Source organism: Myotis nattereri (genome assembly GCF_964212035.1).
Source record: "Myotis nattereri genome assembly, chromosome: 7".
Taxonomy (NCBI): domain Eukaryota; kingdom Metazoa; phylum Chordata; class Mammalia; order Chiroptera; family Vespertilionidae; genus Myotis; species Myotis nattereri.
The window spans coordinates 34,509,634-34,526,652 of record NC_138082.1 but is presented as its reverse complement, the minus strand read 5'-3'; the positions used below and the strand labels follow the sequence as shown (position 1 = coordinate 34,526,652).

At 48.1% G+C, this 17,019-nt stretch overlaps 1 protein-coding gene across 2 annotated transcripts in view; it reads left to right on the top strand.

The window, feature by feature from the left end:
* Nucleotides 1-9,893, top strand: part of COL6A3 (collagen type VI alpha 3 chain) — a gene marked incomplete at its 5' end in the record, with an annotated part of 62,589 nt that extends 52,696 nt beyond the window's left edge. For both annotated transcript variants that reach the window (XM_081096108.1, XM_081096107.1), the window contains 5 exons: nt 476-1,140; nt 2,595-2,858; nt 3,836-3,934; nt 8,194-8,358; nt 9,102-9,893. In XM_081096108.1, the coding sequence (XP_080952234.1) occupies nt 476-1,140; nt 2,595-2,858; nt 3,836-3,934; nt 8,194-8,358; nt 9,102-9,142 (1,234 nt within the window). In that variant the 3' untranslated portion in view covers nt 9,143-9,893. The remainder of the gene's footprint in view (nt 1-475; nt 1,141-2,594; nt 2,859-3,835; nt 3,935-8,193; nt 8,359-9,101) is intronic.
* Nucleotides 9,894-17,019: the final 7,126 nt, after the last annotated feature.

The window sequence follows — 17,019 nt, the reverse complement described above, 5'->3', positions numbered from 1 at the left end:
AATACCAACTGAAATGCACAATGAGCTTGGGAGTGAAAGCATACACCGACTTTATAATTTTCCAGCTCAACACAGCATTTTGCTGAGTGGACACTTTTTTATAATGAGGGCAGCTATTAACTGATTATTATTGTTAGCAATAAGAATAATTACCATCCTTTCAATATTTATTGTCTCTTTACTCTCACCCTGCTTTTATTTGATAAATTGAAGAGATGTCAGATGTATTTATAGTACAATAGATGCTTCATTTTTAGTGATTATTACTTTCCATGCTGTTCAGTATGTTCTCTGCGGCACAGATTCTATAGAGAAGGGATTTGAGATATGCAGGCCTATATGTAATACATAAAACGACTGCATTCATTTAATACAACAGCATGCTTTGCATAGCTCACTAGGCATGTCCCTGTCCATTTTAGATAGTGGGCAAAACTATAGATGGGTTGAAGCAAAATTTAATTTGTTTTAACAGAAACACACCGAATAATGTTACTTCAAGTCCTACATCCAAACCAGTGGCCGTGGTCAACCTGCCGGCCTCAAAGCCGGCTGCCTCAAGACCTGCAGCTGCAAGACCTGTGCCTGCCAAGCCTGAGGCCTCAAAGGTGGCCACAGTCAGACCTGCAGTGGCCACAAAGCCCGTGGCAGCAGCAAAACCAGTGGCAGGAGCAAAACCTGTAGCAGGAGCAAAACTGGTGGCAGAAACAGCAAAGCCAGTGGCAGCAGCAAAGCCAGTGGCAGAAACAGCAAAGCCGGTGGCAGGAGCAAAGCTGGTGGCAGCAACAGCAAAGCCGGTGGCAGCAGCAAAACCGGTGGCAGAAACAGCAAAGCCAGTGGCAGCAGCAAAGCCAGTGGCAGAAACAGCAAAGCCGGTGGCAGCAGCAAAACTGGTGGCAGAAACAGCAAAGCCGGTGGCAGCAGCAAAGCCAGTGGCAGAAACAGCAAAGCCGGTGGCAGCAGCAAAACCGGTAGCAGAAACAGCAAAGCTGGTGGCAGCAGCAAAGCCAGTGGCAGCAGCAAAGCCAGCAGCTGCAAGACCCCCTGCCGTTACCAAACCAGTGGCAGCAAAGCCTGAGGCCCCCAAGCCCCAGGCAGCCAGGCCGGCCACCACCAAGCCAGCCACTGTGAAGCCCGCAGGTAAGCAAGCTGCTGGGAGGGCTGCCCCCTGACACCCACCTGTCCTGTGTCCATGGCAGGTCCCTCAAAGCCTGTTTACAAAGCCATTGAAATATAGTCACTGATCAGGGTTTTATACATCTGTGTGATTTGTACATCTAAAAGGTGCTGGTCAGAGCAGGGAATTGTCAAAACATGGCCTGTTTTCTATATTAGAAAGAGATCTCTCACTACATGTGAGCCTGGTGAGCTCCACACAGAACAGGCAAAAGGGCTCTCCCGCTTCCCCCACTCCCACCCGAGCCCACACCTGTTCATTCTCTCTGGGAAGTTCACAGGCGGGCATGACCCCGCTCTCCTGGAAACCCAGATCTTAAGCAAAAGGGATGAGTTCTAAGCAGAAGTAGAGTTTGGGGCCCCATTTAGGGAGTGAGAGTGAAAGAAAAAGCCTGTTGTCAGCTCTTGAGCCATGGGCTGTGCTTGGATTCTGGAGCCAGACCTGCCTCCCATATGATTCGACTCCAGGAGATCTGCAAGGAGTTTTGTGATTGCGGACTTTGTCCTGCTGTGAAGCACATACCCATAGAAAAGAGGCCCCTCGCTGCCTGGTGGTTAGCTCAGCAACCTGGACAGTCAGCCACCCCACAGGCTGAGCCTTGTGCCAGGCCTATCCATGGGAAAAGCAGGCTCCAGCCTGAAGGAGAAATCGAGGGGAGGGGAGCCATGAGGCCCAGAGGGTGTTATTTTATTTTTTCCTCAAAAAAGATGTTAGAAGATACTTACAGTGGTTCTCAACCTTCCTAATGCCGCAACCCTTTAATACAGTTCCTCATGTTGTGGTGACCCCCAACCATAAAATTATTTTCTTTGCGACTTCATAACTATAATTTTGCTACTGTTATGAATTGTAATGTAAATATCTGATATGGAGGATGTATTTTCATTGTTCCCGACCCACAGGTTGAGAACTGTTGGGAGTATCACAAGCTATACAGAAAGGTGAGGGCAGAATGCATGTGCTCCTACAAAGGTCATGGAAGTAGTCTTCATGTTATGAACAGAGAGCAGATTCCTTTAGAAGAATTTCATGTCATGCCCTAAGGTTTCATGACTCAATATATTTAAAATCCTGGGGTTCACGCCATAGTGAGCACATTTCAGATAGCACACGGGACCATGAATTTTCATAGTATCCTTTAATAAGAGAGGCTGTCAGAAGGAAAAAGGGGGAGTTATGTACCTTGTTGATGGATAATGCAAGTTTTAATTACTATGAATCATTTCACATCTCATCTACATTGGTAGAAAACCAATATTTCCCGGGAACATGAACAAAAAACTGGTTCCCTGACTCATCTCGCTTTCTGGTCAACTGTCTACTGATACACATCTCTCAGCTTTCGTCTCTTGCCTGCCTGTCTCCGTCACCTGGGGTTTTATTTATCTGTCCCCACACTGTGTTTGGTCTTTTCTAGTCAAGGCTGCCCGAGAGGTCCAGGTGCTGGAGATCACCGAGAACAGTGCCAAACTCCACTGGGAGAGGCCGGAGCCCCCCAGCCCTTACTTTTACGACCTCACCGTTACCTCGGCCCACGACCAGTCCCTAGTTCTGAAGCAGAACCTCACGGTCACGGACCGCGCCATCGGGGGCCTGCACGCCGGGCACACGTACCATGTGGTGGTGGTCTGCTACCTGAGGTCTCAGGTTAAGGCCATCTACCGTGGAAGTTTCAGTACAAGTGAGTACGGGGTCCATTTAAGAAAAGTTGGTACCTGACTTGTACATGAATGTTGACAGGACATACAGGGAACAATTCATATTCATTGAATCTGTTCTGAAATAACAAGGTTAAAACAAAATCCTTTATAAACAAATGAATGGAAGATGGGGTTCCTTGTGACCTCTTGCCCTGCCTTCAGGGTCCTGGAAGAAACCAGATTCATTTGGCCTGGGTGCCGCCCTTCCCCTGCGAGAAAGAAATATGCCCATGTAACCTGGCTGGGCTCGATGCCCATCACCTCTGTGTTTCAGAAGCACATTTCCATGTTCAGTGAACAGAAAACACCACCAAAGGTCCCTGACTCCTTAGGGAGTAACCAGCTGGGGGGCCACAGGCATCCTTGGCCACCGCAGAAAGGACCTCAGAGTTTCCCTCCCCTACCCTCCATACTCTGGTTCTGCCCTGGCTCTTCCACAGCCCCAAGGCCTGGCCCTGCAGCTTCTCCAGCCTCTAAATTACTCATGCCCCACCTCCTCTCTAAGTTCTTCTTGTCCCCCACTTTCTTCCTGACCCTGGCTTCCCTGGGGTGTGGAGGGGGAGGCTCACCTTCTTCCTCTTCCGGCCAGTGCTATTCAGATCAAAGAACTGTGCTCGAGGGAAGGGGATTCCCACCAGCCATCATGTAATCCACAAAGATAAAGAGTCCAAAGGCCCTTCCACCCCAGGGATCTGTTTTCTCGGCTAGAAACAGAAGAGTTTACATTGGAAAATGAGAAGATTTGTTCAAACAGAGATTTGCTCTGTTTGCTTGTTGAGATGAATTGAACTAGCAGACAGCAGACATCAGGACTCTGTGTACGGATTTCTTGGGTCCCTGTGTTTCAGCGGCCCACACTTATCTTAATCCAGAGAGGCAAGCTTGCCTCATCCCTAAGGATTACCTGGTCCTTCAGTGTCTGAGTTACCTACGAGTTGCATGTGTTTTTCTTTTATAGGGGAAACTCAGCCTCCACCTCCACAACCAGCAAGGCCGGCCTCTAGTTCAACCTTCAATCTCATGGTGAGCACAGAACCGCTGGCTGAGAATGAAATAGGTGAGTTGTGAGAACATTCGGTCCATTAGCAGCCCCAGTATGGCCTTCTCCCAAACAGTTACAGCCCTTGCATTTTGGATACTCTGTCACCTGCTGAGGTTCTAACTCTCAGAGCAGGATGACTTCTACGGGGAAAGTTCCATATCCACTTGGCGTGGCCCAGCATGGGCTCATTCTGCATATTCCAAGCGATCCCTGGAAACTTACCTTGCCCATCCCCAGGCTCTTGGAGAAAATTGGATGGGAGTTGCTTTGGGCGCTGCAGCTAGGAATCCATGTATTGTTTATCATATTGGGACTAGTGTGGATTTGTGTGGCCTATGATGCTACAATTAGTACAGTGTCACCCATTCAGTGATCCAATCTAATAAAAAGTGCTCAGGCCCTAGCCAATTTGGCTCAGTATAGAGTGTCGGCCTGCAGACCATAGGGCCCCAGGTTTGATTCCGGTCAAGGGTACGCACCTTGGTTGCAGACGCCTCCCCAGCCTGGGTCCTGGTCAGGGCTCATGCAGGAGGCAACCAACTGATGTGTTTCCCTCACATCGATGTTTCTCTCTATCTTTCCCTCTCTTTTGTGAAAATCAACTCTCCCTAAAAATCAATGGAAAAATATCCTTGGGTGAGGACCAACAACAACAACAAACTGCTCAGAGAGACACAAGACATGCAGATGAGGGCCCATGGTTTGGAAATGTCCCATGGGATTTGTGTTCTGGTCCCAATTTCCTAAGCACATACCTGGCTCGGTCTCTCATACCACTCTCTGTGTGCCCGAGACAAGTGAGTGCACGTTTGACGTTTAACCAGGGACCAGCTGGGCATGTTCCTGGACTGGCCACTGTTCCTTGCTTCTTTTCCTGGCCAGTGGGACTCTCTCAGACCTGTAATCCCTCGCTGAGCAGAGCACGAGCTCTAGTCATTCACCCTCGAGGAACCGATGACTGACATAGTCGACATGCTTTGCTTTCAAGTGTTCTCCTAAAAGATGTTGCTACTAATATCCAAAGTCCAAATTCCATGTTTTATAGGCCCCAGAGCACAAGGTTTTCCTAAGAGTGGGGACAGTTCATTATTTTTCAGTGTGTTGGCCACAGTCAGGAGGAGGAAGGCGTAGCTCTTTCTGGTGTTTATTTCTGTACCTGACTATGATAAAGGGCGTTTGCTGGGGCCCAGCTGCTCTGTCCCGTGCTGGACTTGAAAGCAGCTGTGCTTTCTCCATATGTATTGCAACGTCAGCAGCAACAGCACATCATTTTTTCAGTTATCTACCAGGATTCCTCATTTTACTCTTTCCACTGTAAGTTTTTAAGGTGCTATTTGTTTCTCCATTTTACCATTTCTGTAGGGTCTGCACCCTGTCTCATCTGTGTTCAAATAAAATTGGGTGGTTTCTGACTCCATACTTGGGAGTAGAGGCTTCTTGATTCTTTACTTTTTTTCTAGTGAAAACCTCCTCTGTTGCTAGAATACATTATTCCATCAATGGACTTTCCCTATGTCCGTGGATATGTGTCTATATCTATAATCTATATCTCTATTTACATTTACATGTATACATCTACATTGTTCCTCTCTTTCTCATTCTCTCTCTCCATCATCTATCTATCATCGATTCATATAGCTACAATCCATAATGACATGTAGCCTCAGTCATATTAAGAAAGAAGGTAACTGAGTCAGTACAGGAACTGTGAAACTGTTATGCACATATATGTATAATAAGGGAAATAAATGAACTACTTAGAGGACTGAAAAAATGTTTAGAATAGTTTGCCTCTGAAAACAAGTTTAGAAATTGGTCTGTGTTAGGGACAGCCACGTTTTTCAAGCTCCTCAAAGCTTTCTAATGGAAAAATGGATTGAAAAACAAGAAATTGTCTCCTCTGGATGTAAATGTATGGGAATGATTCAGGAGTTCAGGGCAGATTTTATAAAAACTTTTAATGTTATGATTTTCAACTCAAATGGAAAATAGTGGAAGTAGGAATGTGGAATTGAGGATGGGTTGGAGAAGAAAACTTAAGTTTCAACCCTTTGATTTCTGCTCATAAGCAGTTTTCTGAGTCCTGCATCAAGGGACCTGGGGAAGCCTGTGTCCCCTGCACTGGGCACCTGAGCTCCTAGCCACTCCAGCTCCACTCCCGAGGGACCTCCATGAGGCTTCCCCACAAGCTGCTTGAGCTGAGAGACACCACAAAGAGCTTATAGAAATCCCCCAAAGACACGGGTCAGGACAGATGGGCTGATAACGTCAGAGTCACCGACATCTGTGTATATTGTTTCTCACCCATTGATAAGTTTACTCCTTAAAGAGTATGTGAAATGTAAAGTTTCTAGCAAATTCTGTGCTTCAGTGAGAGAAAATGACTGGGTGTAAACTACGCAGCAATTTGGGGGATGTTTTTGGCTCTCTTATGTGTGGTCTAGAAGGGCCAAGAATATATAAACAGTGTTTAGTTAATATAAACAGCACAATCTTTAAACAAGAATCTGGCTGGGCTGGTCATTTTCATTTTTCTTTCTTTTTTTTTTTTTTTTTTTTTTTAAAGACTGAGACACAGATTCAGAAAGAAGAGGGTGTTTTCAATCCAGACATTTGTCCCTTAGGTCTCCTCTCTCCCTGTGATAGAGAGAAAAGAATTTTTGAAATTGCGGCTTGTGTGGCTGTCAAGGCTCCCAGGCGTCTGTTTGGATGAATCTAAGCCTCTGTCCTGCGTTCTGATGAGCCATAATGGTCAAACCCAGGACCTGAATGTCCCTTCACCATCTCACATGGTGGGCTTCCCACCAAGTGATTCCCACCAGCGTGAAGACACAAGTTCCCGGGTTTGCTTCAGATCGGGGCCTCGTGGGACCGATCCTCACGGGATTCTGAGCCTCAGTCCTGTGTACCTTGGAGTCTGGTCCATCATGTAGTAGACCCAGCTTTGGGTCTCTCCCTAAGGCTCCATTTTTCTTTCTTAATATCTGTCAGGACTGTGCATGCTGACCACCTCTGCTGGGGGCGGCCCGCGCAGCTGTGGGTAAAAGCCCTGCGTGGGGAGGGCTGGTAAGTCAGGCAGTCAGGCACTCACGGAAACATGTGGCACCGTTCACGCCAGGGATCTTTGTGGAAAGGTTTACGTTTTCCAGACTCTCAGATAACAGTTGACATTAGTGCCTCTCTTTCCCAGCAGGGACCTGCAGTTTGCCAGGAAGTCTGTAAACAGACGTTTTCCCGAGTGTGAGCGGGAGGTCCTCCCAGGCTCTGCGAGCGCGGCTTCAGCGGGCAGCTGGGCCGCATCAGGCGTGTGCACTCAAAATCAGCTTCCTTAACTGGACAAAGAATGCCCCTGCCTTCAGAGCCGCTTGGCTCTGCGGCGTTTTTGCTGCTGTGAATTTTACATCAGTGTCAACACATCTTTTTCCTTACTTGTTTAATTTGGCCAGTCACAAAGGCACTGGGCTACAGGAACACACACACATACACACATGCACACACGCATACATACACACACAGACACTCATGTACGTACATACAGACACTCATAAGTTTTTCACTTTAATTTTTATTTTCAATCTAGTTGGCTTGTAGTGAAATGGACAGCCTTATTTTTGAATTATATTCTGACAGTATTAGTTGTTATTTTGCCAGGGAGTGGAACACTCCAAGGTTGGAAAACTCGGGTTCTTCTCTGAGGATTCAGCGGTGAGGGAATTGGAGAGTGGCTGACCCAGGAGTTGGAAAGGGAAACAGCTCATTTTACCTTAAGTCAGTGGCTCTCAACCTTGGCTGCACATTAGAATCACTTGGGAATCTTTTTAAAATCCTGATTTCTGGGCCTCATCCTCAGGAAATTCTGTTTCTTTGTTACTAATGTTGTGGCCTCACCCCATAACAAAGAAACAGAATTTCCGGAGGATGAGGCCCAGAAATCGGGATTTTAAAAAGATTCCCAGGTGATTCTAATGTGCAGTCAAGGTTGAGAACCACTGCCTTAAATTATCCAGTAATGAAGGAGAGCTGACATTGGGATTCCGAGTGCAGTTCATTGAGCCCTTTAGCCGGTACAATTGTATTTGTTGCTTACGAAGCTCTGAGTGTTTACAAAGCTCATTTGACAGAGGGGAAACTGAGGCTTGGGGAGCTGTGGGGAGTTTCCCCCTCACTCTTCTCTTTCTCCCTCCAGCAGCCTTGTGATGAGACCTTCAGGCCCTGGCACTGGGGATAGTCACTCACGGGCTCTAATGATGTGTTTTCTCCTCTCGTTGTTAAAGATATCTGTAAGCTGCCCAAAGAAGAAGGAACGTGCAGAAATTTTGTGTTGAAATGGTACCACAACGCGCAGACCAAGACCTGTGGGAGGTTCTGGTATAGAGGGTGTGGTGGAAATGAGAACAGATTCGATTCACAGGAAGAATGCGAGAAGGTTTGCTCTCCTGGTAAGTGACTTCCTTCTGTGTTTGTGGTGTTCTAAATAAGATAAGAGACCCAGGGCAGTAATTCACCTTTATTAAAGATATTTGAATTGCAGTAATTATGGTGGATATAAAGCAAAAAATAGATTGTATCTTTAGATGAGGGAGATATTCAAATAAAGCACATGAAAGGAACTTTCTGAATGATTAATATTTCTTAAATACTTCCTCATATCCTCGTATTTTTGTCAATGAAGAAACACATAGCCAATTACTCCACACTATTGGAAATGTTATGAAGTCCCTGTTATTCATAAAATATTGTAATAAACATGATTATTAGGGAAATAGTATAACGAACAATTGTAGATAACACCAATGATAACTAATCCCATCTACTCATCTTTAAGTAATTGTGCTTCCTCTAAGCAATATTGATCTTGGGGCCACCCGAAATCACCATTACGATGGGTGATTCGATTGGTAATAAAACAGGCCATCTTCACCCAGAGCGTGGGCCCATGTTACGAAGGTGGCAGGGGTGGGTGTTCAGTTTGCATGAAGACTTGGCCAGGGGTGCAGGCAAGAGAAGGCTTGGCTTGAAGGAGAGCCCCTCACCCCCAGGCCTAGAAGCCCTGGGCAGCCAGGGAAGGCTGAGCAGGACAGTGAGCAATGGGTGATGAAAACCAGAGGCTGTGAGATCATTTCATGTCAGTAATATGGCTTTTCCTCCTCTCTGTCTGCCCGCCCCCTCTGTCGATGCTCAGGGCTTGTCAACCCCAAAGTCATGGCTGTGATCGGGACCTAAGCATGGCCGACCAGGGACACGTACCTCTTGAAGAAGAAGGAGCCAGCCATGTCCAAGCCGTCTTCATAGAAGCTCCGGGTATTGATTCCCTGGCACCGTACCATTTCATGCTTTGATTTACACTCGAACTTGGGGAGCCGTCTGCTGCACGACCTATCAACATGGTGCTAGTGTGCCTGTGGGCCCATGCTCTGGTCCCCAGGCAGTGACCACGTATACTTTGAACGTGTGTAATAGCCACTGCTGGTGTCTATGTGAACATGTCTAAACATTCAAATCCCCTCTGCAGTTTCATGTTCTGCCTGTTCCAGGCAGACATAAGGTCTAGAAAATAGCCCCCAACTTCACAGCTACTCTCTATCCTTCCGCTTGGTTCGTCTCTTCCCCTCCCAGTTAAGCATGACTTTAGATGGATAGCCTGTTCTGGCGAATAAACAACTACCCAATGTTTCCATTTTTCTCCCCAAATCCTGGATTAGAGTCCAAGAGAACTTTCTTTTTCTAAAGCCTCTAACAAACCATCTGGTTGGAAGGAAGCAGAATCTCTTAATCTCTGTGCACTGCTAAGGGACCAATGCCTTCATTAAAGAGTGAAAAGAAAGTCATAATAGAGAATATTTTTGGCATTCCTCTAATGTTGTGTTTTTTTTGTTTAATTTTTGGTGCAGGGGTGGGTGGGGTCTAATTTTAATTTTAAAGTTTTTAGGAAATTTATACAAAGAAACTTTTTAATAAAGTATATGGAAAGTGTCTTGGGTTTGGTGTTATTCGCTGTCTTGTTTCTAGAATCACCCTGAGGCCAGGCTGGTGGTCCTGAGTACCACCCTTCGGTTTCCAGTGGAGGGGGCTAGAGAGCTCTCTGAGACAGTGTAGGAGACCAGCTGGGTCAGGCCCAGGGCTCCAGCACACTGCAACCACCTGGACCACATTCCTGGCTTAGGACTCCTGCAGTCTTTCTGGTCTTAAGAATCAGGCTGGCTTTCATGCTCTCCTCTAACTTCTGGTGGGGCCCCAGAGCCTTGGCCTCCTTCTTGGCCTCTTTTGGTTGGTTTGCTCCCCTTTTTATCCCCCATGAGTAGCTGAGAGATGATGTGCAGGTGGCCCAGGGCACCCCATCCCTTTTCTGGAGTCTCAAAGAGAAAGCAGAATGTCTTTCAATTTCTTCCTTAAAGACCTTTGTCTCCTCCTGTCTTCAGACATAACACAAGAAGCAAACAAATGCATTGTTAGGTGGTCACTACATTCCAAGGAGAAAGGAGACAGGATTTGTTTGAGACCATGTCTCCCCTGGCAGACAGAGCTCCCAGGACCCGGGTGTGGGCAGAGCTGCTGTATGTGAGATCCCAGTGAATCTGTCAGTTATTCTATTGAGAAGGGAGCTGGGAGGAGTGTGTCGAGCTGGGGACAGGAGAGAAGACCGGGACCACAGACACCACTCCCTGCAATCGTCACCCAGGTTCCTAAGTTCTCACAGTGCCCTCCAGGTGAGCGCACCTGCACAGGACTGGTGGAAAGCGGAGCTCTCTGCCCCAGTCCGTGTGGGAGAGAGTCAAAGCGCATTGACCAGTGGAAGGAGGACACCTCTGCTGGGAATTGCAGGAGCCTGGGGGAGCACTCAGGACTCCACAGTCCATGACATCAGGGATTTGATTTTACCAGCATCCCATGGCGACTGAGATGGCCTGGTTGGACATCAGGGCAGTTTCAGGGGAAATGCAAAGTTCTGGGGACTCCTTAGAAGCTCCCACAGTCAGGAGGGCCTGGACCACTTCTGTCCTCTAGATAAGACCAACCCTCCTGACCTTCGAAGGGCCTCCTTTGTAGCATGAGACCGACAAAGAGCCCAGTGGGGTCATGAATTCCCTTCAGATGGATACTGGCCCTGGGTGGGAAGCATGCGTTCTGGGATCTTCTCAGCAACAGCCACCCAAATTCTCCAGCCCCATGGGAACAGCCCCTTCCACCTGAATGTGCATGTGCACCTCCCCTCGGGCTCACCCAAGTCCATCCCATTGGAGCAAGGACACACTTGTAGAGGGGCTAGGGAAAGGAGTGTCCCTGGTGCACTGGGGTGCGGGTGGGGGGGTGGGGCATAGCAGGAAAGAGTCTATCTGTTTGCTCGGGCTCCACAACCAACTACTACAAACTGGGTAGCTTCAAACAACAGACATTTCCTCTCTCACAGTTCTGGAGGCTGGAAGTCCAAAATCAAGGTGTTGGCAGGGCCGAGCTACCCTAAAATCTGCAGGGGAACTTCTCCTTGCCTCTTCCTACCTTTTGGTAATTTCTTGGGTTGCCGCCACAAGCCTCCCATCTCTGCCTGTGTCTTCACGTGGCTTCTTCCTGTGTCTTTGCCTTTACAAGGCCGTCTTCTTACATTGGATGAGTGACCCACCCTATTCCAGTGTGACCTCACCTTAACTAATTCTATCTGCCATGTATTTCCAAATAAGGTCACATATTGAGGTGCTAGGGGTTAGAACTTCAGCGCATGTTTTTATTGGGGGACACAATTCAACCCCCAGCAGCGTCTCTGCATTTCCAGTACCTGCTCCTGACTCTGGTATGTGGGCACACTGCTGACAACTTGACAGCAGCTCCAGTGAAGACCCTTCAGCCGAATTCTGTCACTTCTCAGTCATGCTGGTTACTAAAAGCATCCCTACTGGACCTTGAGGGGTCCTGTTCATTTTCAAACTTCAATCCTAAATAGTCCACAAAGCCTTTCCCCTGCCTGCAGCACAGGCTGGACTCGTGGCCGTGGAGGGGGTTTGAGTGGAGAAGGCCAGCGCTTCTCTCCTGCAGGCCTCTATGTCCTCCAGGCTGGTAGAGTGCTGCACTGGAGCTCCTAACTGGACTCCTGGGGCAAAGCTGGGGTTGACCTCCTGTTGGCGGGTGCTGCTCTCTCACCCTGCCTGCCCGGGGCTCCCTTCTGCAGCAGGGCCCCATGCTGCCTCTCTCAGGCATATATCGATCCCCCAGCAGCATCTGTGGGGACTCGCTTGGGCAATCTGGCTTGTGAACCTCCTCCTCCCCTCTTTGGAGCTCCCTGTTGGGGGAATCCCTCCTCACAGGCTCTTGGTGCTGGGCGTCTTTATCCAGTAGATCACCCTGTTGGGGGACAATGTAATCAAGTCGGCTCAAGTCCAGCCACCCTCTTGGGTCACTTAATCCACAGGAAACTCGTGACCTTGCCACATCAACTGGTCTCCCACTCAACCACTGAGCTCCTCCCACAGGTCCAGTGGTCAGGCACACGGTCAGCTGGTCTCAGCCCCTGCCTTGGTGGTGGTGGTGACCACGCCCCCAACTGGGAGTGCTTCTCTGAGGGTTTTGTCTTCAAGGAAGGGCCAGTTGAGGGCCCCTTGCTACTGCCACTGGCAGTGAGTTCCCTGCCTTCCCCACGGGAGGGGAGAGAAGAGTGTGGCCGCCTCACAGATGCTGCGTTGCCCTCTGAAGGTCGCTGTGACCTTGTCCTGATTCTCTTCTATTGCCGTGGTGACTGTGTGTGCTCAGTGCAGTGTGCTTGGAGCAGGGCCCTCGGGGATCACCTCTGGGCAGACAGGACCCAGCAGGCACCCAAAACCAGCCTTGTGCAGACACTTAATAATCAGAGAGCTCCGGGGCCCAATCCCCTATCGATGGGCTCAACACTGCACTCCATGCCCCTAATTCTCCCAGAAGGAAAACTGCATCCCCAAGGCACCTCAATAGTGCATGTGAATCTGCCTTCACCATACATTAGTGAGAAGTGGGTGTCTTATTGAAGAGTCCTTGAGGGGACGGCAAGGAAGGACTGACTTCATACAAATGCCCTTTAACAAACTGTCTCAGCCCCACAGCTGCTCACATCTCCTCCTCCTCCTCTTCCCCACAGCAGCTGCCTAAAATCCCCTCCATCCTCACAGCTGCCCAGCCATCCCTGGGCGGGTGTGGGCGCTTCAACCAGGAAAACAAAAGCCCAGGAGATGGCAGCACGGTGGGCGTCTTGCTTCCTGCCCAGTTCACATAAAATCTATTCACCACCCCCCATTAAAATAATTAGCTTTACGTACAATGAAGTGCATCTGCTTATGTGTACTGTTTGATAAATTTTGACAAATGAATGTCTTGTAACCCTCATCACTCATGACGTGAAACATCTCTGACAACCCATCTGGCAATGTGTGTAAAGAGCATTGAATGTTTTCATAGCTTTTCTCCTCAGTGCATCACATGTAGAAATTTATCTCAAAGAAATAACCAGAGATGTATGAAGATTTATGTTCAAGGATATTTAATCTGTCATTATTTGCAATGACGAAGAGAATTAGAGATTATCAAAATGGCCAACAAGAGGAGGATATTTAAATACATCATGCTTCACCAACAAAAGAAAAAGATGGGTAGCCATTGTTTACCCCATAAGTTGGTAAATGGTTCATGTAATTACTGTGGTCCCCTACCCACAAAGACACACTCCAAGATCCCCAGCAGATGCCTAAAACCATGGAGAATACCAAATCCTATATATACTAAATTTTTTTCCTTTACTGCATACCTATGATAAAGTTTAATTTATAAATTGGGCACAGTAAGAGATTTACAACAATGACTGTAAGATAGAACTGTAAAAATGTTATGTAAATGTGGTCTTTCTTTTTGAAAATATCTTATTGTGCTGAAAGCACTCTTCTTGTGAAGATGTGAGATGATACAGTGCCTACATGATGATGAGATGAAGTGAGGTACTCAGAACCATGTGCAACTTCAAACTTCAAGAACTGTTTATTTCTAAAATTTTCCATTTCATGTTTTTGGACCACAGTTGACCACAGATAACTGAAACTGTGGAAAGGGAAATCCTGGACAACAAGAGACTACTATAACCAGTCAATGTTTATGATAGAATGTTAAAAAATACAAATCTGTATATTTAATATGATAATTTCATTCATATGTATGTACATGCACACACAAATAATGTTTCTCTTTTGCAAAGACAAATACCGCAAGGAAATACAACAAAATTCAAGCTGTGACTATTTCTGGTGAGGTGATTTAAATGTTCTTTAAATGTTCCCACACTTAATTTTTTTCAAAACTAAACATGTTACCTCTATCAGTTATTTTAAACGTGACAATATTTTCATACATGAATTGCAGTACTTATAAACTGAAATTGTGTTTTAGTCTGTGTTGTATGAATGTACTTAACCATTAATTCATCCACTTGTTCACTCATTCATTCACTCATATATTCATTCATTCACTCATTCCTTTGTCTGCATGTTTGTTGACTATGTAATGTGCTAGACATAGGTCTGGGCACTGGAAATGCAGCCCTCCTGGAACTGAGGTAAGTGGGGGAACAGGACAACACCAATACATGTGTGAATGTTAGGCGAGAGGAGCTGTAGCATGTCCGCCTTTCCCATTGCCTTACACAGTGAGCAGGTGGAGCTCCCAAGCAAGAGGAAGCCTGGACTTCAGGAGAGCTCTGGGGCACACGTGCCACCTGTGGCCACATCTCACACGCTCACCCAGGATGTGCAGGGCAGGGGACTGCTGGAAGGAAGGTGGCTGTTGTCAGAACCCCACTCAGCCACAAGGACACGCCCACCGCTGCTTCCCCGGCAGCTATAGGGCTTTCACTCCCCTTTCTAGACCTTTACAAAGCTGCTTTCACCCCAGTGTTGGTTACACAATGGACTGGAGGAGTGACCAATGGGTTCAGCTACCCCAGATTTCCAATTTTACATGAAGGTCCCATTTCCACGTGGGTCTGTTTGTTCAATAGACACAGTTGGTGATATTGATTCACTTGACAGATACGGAGCACATGGTATGTGCTACTCGGCTTTTGGGGTAAATTAGCGAGTAAACCAGAGGGTCTTACATTCTCATGGTAGGAGGCAGCTAAAGGGTAAGGAATGTGATGAAGAAGCAAATGACGTGTTGCTCTGGGTGATGACAACGGCTGTGGGACAGGGAAGGTGAGGCTGACAGTGCTGTGGTCAGCGGCCATCAAATTTTGATAGCGTGACCATCCTTGTTGTTGAGAAGGCAACTTTGGAGAAACACACGAAGACAGTGAGGGAGGCAGCCAAGCGGAGAGCTGAGGGGAGAGCTGTGGTCAGACAGGACCCCAAGAGCAGGGAGCAGGAGTGTGCCCCCAGTGGAGGAGGAGCTCTAAAGATGGAGGGCGGGGCCAGAGGGGTCGTTGGTGGCCGGGTAGGCAAGCCATCCTTCAGCGGCTTGCTCCAGATGACTGACGTGATCTTCTGTGAGTGTGGAAGGATCCCTGGCTGCCGTGCGTGCACCAGATGCCAGAGCAGCGAGGCGATGACACCGCGATGAGGCGGTGGCAGAAATTTAGGTGAGAGGTGGCAGCGGCCAAGACCAGAGCAATAGCAGAGGAATGAAGTGTGTGCTCTGGGTATGTTTTGATCCAAAATACGCAAGAACTGATATCATTTTTGTGTCCTGTTCAGCTTTCCACATTTACTCCCACAAAGAAACTAAAAGCAAACCCCGAGTCAGCTGTTCTGACTCTATGTTCAGCGAAACGTGGACTTCTGCCCTGAAAACTCTCAGACTGCCTTTGCCAGACCACGCCAGGGAATCCGAATCCTTCTCGAGCACTGGCATGCCCTGGCCCCAGTGTCCACCCGGTTCTTTCTGGGGAAGACTCAGAGAACTCCCAGCCTGGCTGGTGTGGAGGGTGGCTTGCCAGTAAAGAACACCCGTTTTGGATTTTGTGAACAAGTATTCAACTTCTCCTGGGGTAAGACCCTGAGGTTTTGGGCTGTTGTAGCAGCAAGTGTGACCTCAGTTAACACACTTCACCTTTGTCCAATAGTAGTTGTGTGTCAGGAGATGCATTAGGTGACTCACACGCTCCATGTCAGGCAGTGCTGTCTGGTAGCGGTCATGATTTTAGCTTCACAGATGATGAAACAGAGGGTCAGAGTGTCCAGTTCATCCAGCTATGACCTACTGGAGGCTGTATCTGGGCAAATCACCATGACCCAGAGGCTGTCCCAGAGCTCCCAACATGGGTTAGCTCCTGCGGGACCCTCACTGACATTTCCCAGGGCCCTCGGACTGTTTCCCTGGAAGTCAGATGTGAATTATGGCTCTGTCTCCTCTCAGCACAAAGGGTACCCTGCCCAGCATGTACCCAACTCCTTCTGTTCCTCTCGGGACAGAGAGTCCCTCTGTCCTGCCCCTTCCAGTTTGCCCCCTTGCCTTTATCTGAAGGAGAAGCCAATGTCCTGGCTCATGTGTAGGGCTTGCAGAGGGTGGCCTGCTTGTGTCAAGTCATAGGGACATCTGTTAGGACTCAACCATTAGCACATTTCAGTCCTATCATTGTCATCTTTGCTGGATTTGTGAACATAGGGCCTTCTACTCTCCTCCCCTCCCCACCACCCTTTACAACTTTCTACATAAAAAGTCAGAGTGAACGTGGATGGAAGCCAATATCCTGATCCCTCAAGGTCAGTTTTAAACTTCCTCCCCCACAGTGACTCATTTTTAGGGATTAGTTCAGAGTTCCCTGCTGTCGGTTTTCCAGCTGAGCCTGGCTGCTCCTCAGGAGCCAGGTTCTCTGGTTCACTCATCTGGGCGCAGCTTCCGGAGATGCTGGCACTGCTGGTGGTGCCAGGCCGCTGGGCCACGTCCAGGGGCTGCCCCAGGGTCTGCCCCAGGGTCTGCTCCTTCTCTGACTTTAGTTCCCTGGTCTGAGCTTGCTTCTGCCTGTGCCTCCCGCCTTCCCTTGGAGTCAAAGTGCTGGTGGTGAGCTGCTCTGAGCCCCATCGGGGCCCTGGGGGTCTTCCTGTTTGTTGGGAACCAGGACTCCAGAGCTGGGCTCTGCTTCAGAGGTCCTGAGGCTC